Below are 5,000 nucleotides of genomic sequence, written 5' to 3'. Positions count from 1 at the left end.
TCATATGTTTTTAGCAATATATTACAAGGAAAGATATGAGTATTTTTATCAATTTTTTATCAATATAAATATCTTGTCGGATAATCATACAGTATGAATTTAGAAAACAACCTTTATCCGTTATACACGCATTGTTCGACATTCATACAAATTGACAATTGAAACATATGTCCTATGAAATTTATGGATCGGTGAAAACTACAAACATTTTTGTATGAGCTAAACATTTGCATTGACTTCAACAAGCAAAAATGTCTGAATTTTCGCTATTCGTATAAAATCGTACATGATTGAAAAAAAATCTCGAATAGATAAAAACAAATATTTTTTTTAGAAATTGATAAACTCCACACATTCTAAAGAGGTTATTCAGAGCGTCTAAATCCTCAAGATTTTCGGAGACTTAATATGCGCGGGAGGAACGAGTTTTTTACAACAGCGATCAGTGTTTTTAGTACCTGGAGGGAAGAAGGTGTTCGCGGGGAAGTGCTTGGAAAATCCTCTTGTATTTCCTTAAGCTGGAATTTCTCAATCATCGTCCACTCCTATTTAAACCAAAGAGAGAACACGAGTTGTATCAGTTCATCTCCAGATCACACAAAGAGAAGACATGGTAAGACAATATCTGAACAATCCCTCTCTCTCTCTCTCTCTCTCTCTCTCTCTCTCTCTCTCTCTCTCTCTCTCTCTCTCTCTCTCTCTCTCTCTCTCTCTCCTTTAATATTCTTTATAAACATATAATTGTCATTCTATAGGAATCTTGAAAAATTATCATTGAGAAATAATCATACTCTGGGTTCCCTTTACGCTTTCCTCCGATCCTTAATTAATCGTTTCTGTCCTTTTATTTCCTCAGGCTCGTTCAATCCTTTTGGTCACCCTCATGGTGGTATTTGTCGCCTGCTTGGCTTCTGCTTACCCGACCTTCGGTAATCCTGGACTCGGAGGAGTAGGAATTGGACATCCTGGAACTGGACAACCTGGATTCGGCAATGCTGGCAGTAAGTACCATATGAGAAAACACTTTACAAGGTGATTTATATGGCTCATACATTGTCTGTAATGTTGAGGATCTAGAAAAGATATATCAATAGGATCAAGCCTAAACCTTTTTTTTTCTCATTTGCAGTTGGAGGAAGTCCTTACACCAACGCCTTCGGGGGTCCTTGCCGTTACTGGAACCAAGACCCAACTACCCTGAAATACTTCTGCACCGAAAGACCCGACCAGACCTTTCCAGGACTCTTCTAAGGAAAGGATATTCGCTTTCATCGGTAGAATTCGATGAATTGCAGCGAAGAATTAACTAAACCTAAATGTACTCAATTTTTAGAACAAAGTTTATAGTCAATATTTACGAATTTCACAGTTGGCATCAATGACCTTAGATGTCAGGATGCCAGATAACTCCAAATCGATCAATCAATCAATTACCACTGTTATAATTTTCAGTTATTTATAAAAATCGAATTTTTCAAACAAAAAATTATTAAAATAGATGATATGGTAGCACTACAAGACCATTTTCCATTAATTGCAATGTTTCTTAAATACGAAATTTAAAAAACAATAATTTATACTGAATATGAATAGTACCTGACGCATCTTAAGACCTATAAATAGATACCCCCAATAGGAGAGAGAGAGAGAGAGAGAGAGAGAGAGAGAGAGAGAGAGAGAGAGAGAGAGAGAGAGAGAGAGAGAGAGAGAGAATATGTTAAAATGTATTAGCATTCTCAAATTTTAATTTATTAATAAAGTTAAGTACCTCATTTACTTTTTTTCATTCTCCTGTACCCCTAAAATACGTTATATGGCTCACTCATATTTATAAATACATATATATATATATATATATATATATATATATATATATATATATATATATATATATATATATATGTATGTATAGTGTTTATATATCTGTATTTATATATAAATATAATTATATATATATATATATGCATATATATAGTGTTTATATATCTGTATTTATATATTAATATAATTATACATATATATATATATATATATATATATATATATATATATATATATATATATATATATGTATATATATATATACATATATATATATATATATATATATATATATATATATATATATATACATAATATATATATATATAAATATATTTATATATATACATATAGTGTTTTTATATATGTATTTATATGCATATATATACATATATATATATATATATATATATATATGTATGGAGACAGGAGCAATTACTCAGGGATAAACATATTGGAGTAGTCAGTTCGTGTTAGTTCTCCTTACGCTACCGCTGTGGGTAGCTGTCTTGTTCGTTCTATTATTATTATTATTATTATTATTATTATTATTATTATTATTATTATTATTATATATTTTTCTATTATTATTATTATTTTTTTTTAATTAATTTGTTTCTCTGTATTCGCCCTTAGCCCTTTCACTGTTATTCTGTGTTTCTGTGTTTACTCTGTTTTTATTCTTAATTTATTAAAAAGATTTTTAATTTTGGTGTTGGTAAACGTTGTGTGTATTTTTTTACTTATACGCAATTGATTTGTAATCTTTTCAGCCTGGAAAATGTATCAAGCTGATGCGAAACGTCGGCGCCAATAAATGGATGAAAGACAGAACGCGTCTCCCTACTCCAATATATGTATATATATATATATATATATATATATATATATATATATATATATACAATTCATGGGTGTATCAATATACGTATATACATACATACACGTATACATACCAACACACATGCATATACAGATCGATAGATAGATAGATAGATAGATATTTGTATATAAATACAAACACATATATATATATATATTTATATATATATATATATATATATATATATATATATAAATATATATATTTGTATATATATATATATATATATATATATATATATATGTATATATATATATATATATATATATATATATATATATATATATATATATACTGTATATATGTGTGTGTGTGTCTGTATATATTTCTATTGCTTTTTTAATATTTTTACTAATAGGAACTATTTTTTGTTTCCAAGTAACATTGTTCCCATAGAAAATATAGATAAATATTTGTAAATATCTAGAAATAGAAAAGGCGCCCGATATCTTATACAATATGCTTAAACAAAATTTATCCTTTAGACAAAATCTACAAGAATAAAGGATATTGCATAGATTATTTTCGAGTATTATCAGAAATTGTTGTTATTAATTTAGATATCCATTACAAACTGTTAACCATTTTCGGCGGTATCAAATCCCTTGGAACAATTGCCCTTAATATAACTAATTGAAGGAAGATTGTCTTAAGATTTATAAGGAAACAATAGAGTAAAAGCTTCCTCCAAAGAGTGGAAGTAAAATTTCCATCTTAATTAGTGTTGAAAAGTTCAACTTAATCTCAATGCCGCATAGAAAATAGTGACTCAAAAACTGACTTCCGAAAACGACTTATTCCATTAAGTATATTTTTTCGTAAAGAACATAATCTCACTTCTCAAGAGATTTTATCTCTTTCTCTTTAATCTTTTATTAACTTCGTTCCTGATTACTTTTATACTTTGAAATCTTAATTAATTTTCTAAAATTACTTTCAAACTTTGCTTGTAATTCTTATGCCATAAAACAATCATTTGAATAGGATAGGAAAAATCTCTTTAGCTAGAAAACACTATTGTATCAAAAGAGGTAAAAAATAAGACATAAAAGTGTAAAATGTAGTGTTAGAGTCTTCTGCTATGATATTCTATTATTAATGAGGAGAAATAAATGCTCTTCAGATAGGTATCCTATTATTCTTTTTGAGATATCAAAAGCAGAGTTGATGTATATCAGTAGAAATGATTATATTATATCTGGAATGCTTGTTATATACATATATATATGTATATATATATATATATATATATATATATATATATATATATATATATATATATGTGTGTGTGTGTTTGTGTGTGTGTGTGTGTGTGTGTGCACGCGCGCAGGCAGTAGGTTGGCCAGGGCACCAGCCTCTAGTTGAGATACTACCACTAGAGAGTTATTTGGTCTTTTGATTGGCCAGACAGTACTATATTGCATTTATCTCTCTGATTACGGCTCATTTTCCTTTGCCTACACATACACCGAATAGTCTGGCCTATTCTTTCCATATTCTCCACTGTCCTCATACACCTGAAAACACTGAGATTACCAAACAATTCTTCTTCGTTGAAGGGGTTAACTTCTGCACTGTAATTGTTCAGTGGCTACTGTTCTCTTGGTAATGGTAGAAGAGACTCTTTACCTATAGTAAGCAGCTCTTCTAGGAGAAGGACACTCTAAAATCAAATCATTGTTCTTTAATCTTGCGTAGTGCCATAGCCTCTGTACCATAGTCTTCCACTGTCTTGGGATAGAGTTATCTTGCTTGAGGGTACACTGGGCCTGCTGTTCTAACTAATTTCTCTTCTTATTATTTTTCTAAAGTTTTTATAGCTTACATATAAAAGATTTATTTTGATGTTGTTGTTGTTGTTCTCAAGATATCTTATTTAATTTTTCATTATTTATCTCGTAGTTTATTTATTTACTTATATCTTTTCCTCGTTGGGCTATTTTCCCTATTGGGGCCCTGGGGCTTATAGCATCCTGCTTTTCCAACTAGGGTACGTACCTTAGCAGGTAATATATATATATATATATATATATATATATATATATGTATATATATATATATATATGTGTGTGTATATATATGTATATACATATATATACATATATATATATATATATATATATATATATATATATATATATATATATATATATATATATATATACATATACTGTATATTTATATATAAAGAAAGAGAGAGAGAGAGAGAGAGAGAGAGAGAGAGAGAGAGAGAGAGAGAGAGAGAGAGAGAGAGAGAGAGAGAGTAATTGGTCACTCTTAAATTGCAAAAAAAAAT

General features: G+C 28.8%; 1 protein-coding gene across 1 annotated transcript; it reads left to right on the top strand.

Annotated features, from left to right (window-relative positions):
• The first annotated feature begins 592 nt into the window (after positions 1-592).
• LOC137641988 (uncharacterized) lies at positions 593-1,764 on the top strand. The gene is made up of 3 exons (XM_068374551.1): positions 593-613; positions 857-1,001; positions 1,130-1,764. The coding sequence occupies exons 1-3, from the start codon at positions 611-613 to the stop codon at positions 1,249-1,251; spliced, it is 270 nt and encodes an 89-aa protein (XP_068230652.1). The 5' UTR covers positions 593-610; the 3' UTR covers positions 1,252-1,764.
• The last annotated feature ends 3,236 nt before the right edge of the window (positions 1,765-5,000 follow it).

This window comes from Palaemon carinicauda, chromosome 6, assembly GCF_036898095.1.
Source record: "Palaemon carinicauda isolate YSFRI2023 chromosome 6, ASM3689809v2, whole genome shotgun sequence".
Lineage (NCBI taxonomy): Eukaryota > Metazoa > Arthropoda > Malacostraca > Decapoda > Palaemonidae > Palaemon > Palaemon carinicauda.
Note: the sequence above shows the minus strand (reverse complement) of the source record. Positions and strands in the feature narration are given on the sequence as shown.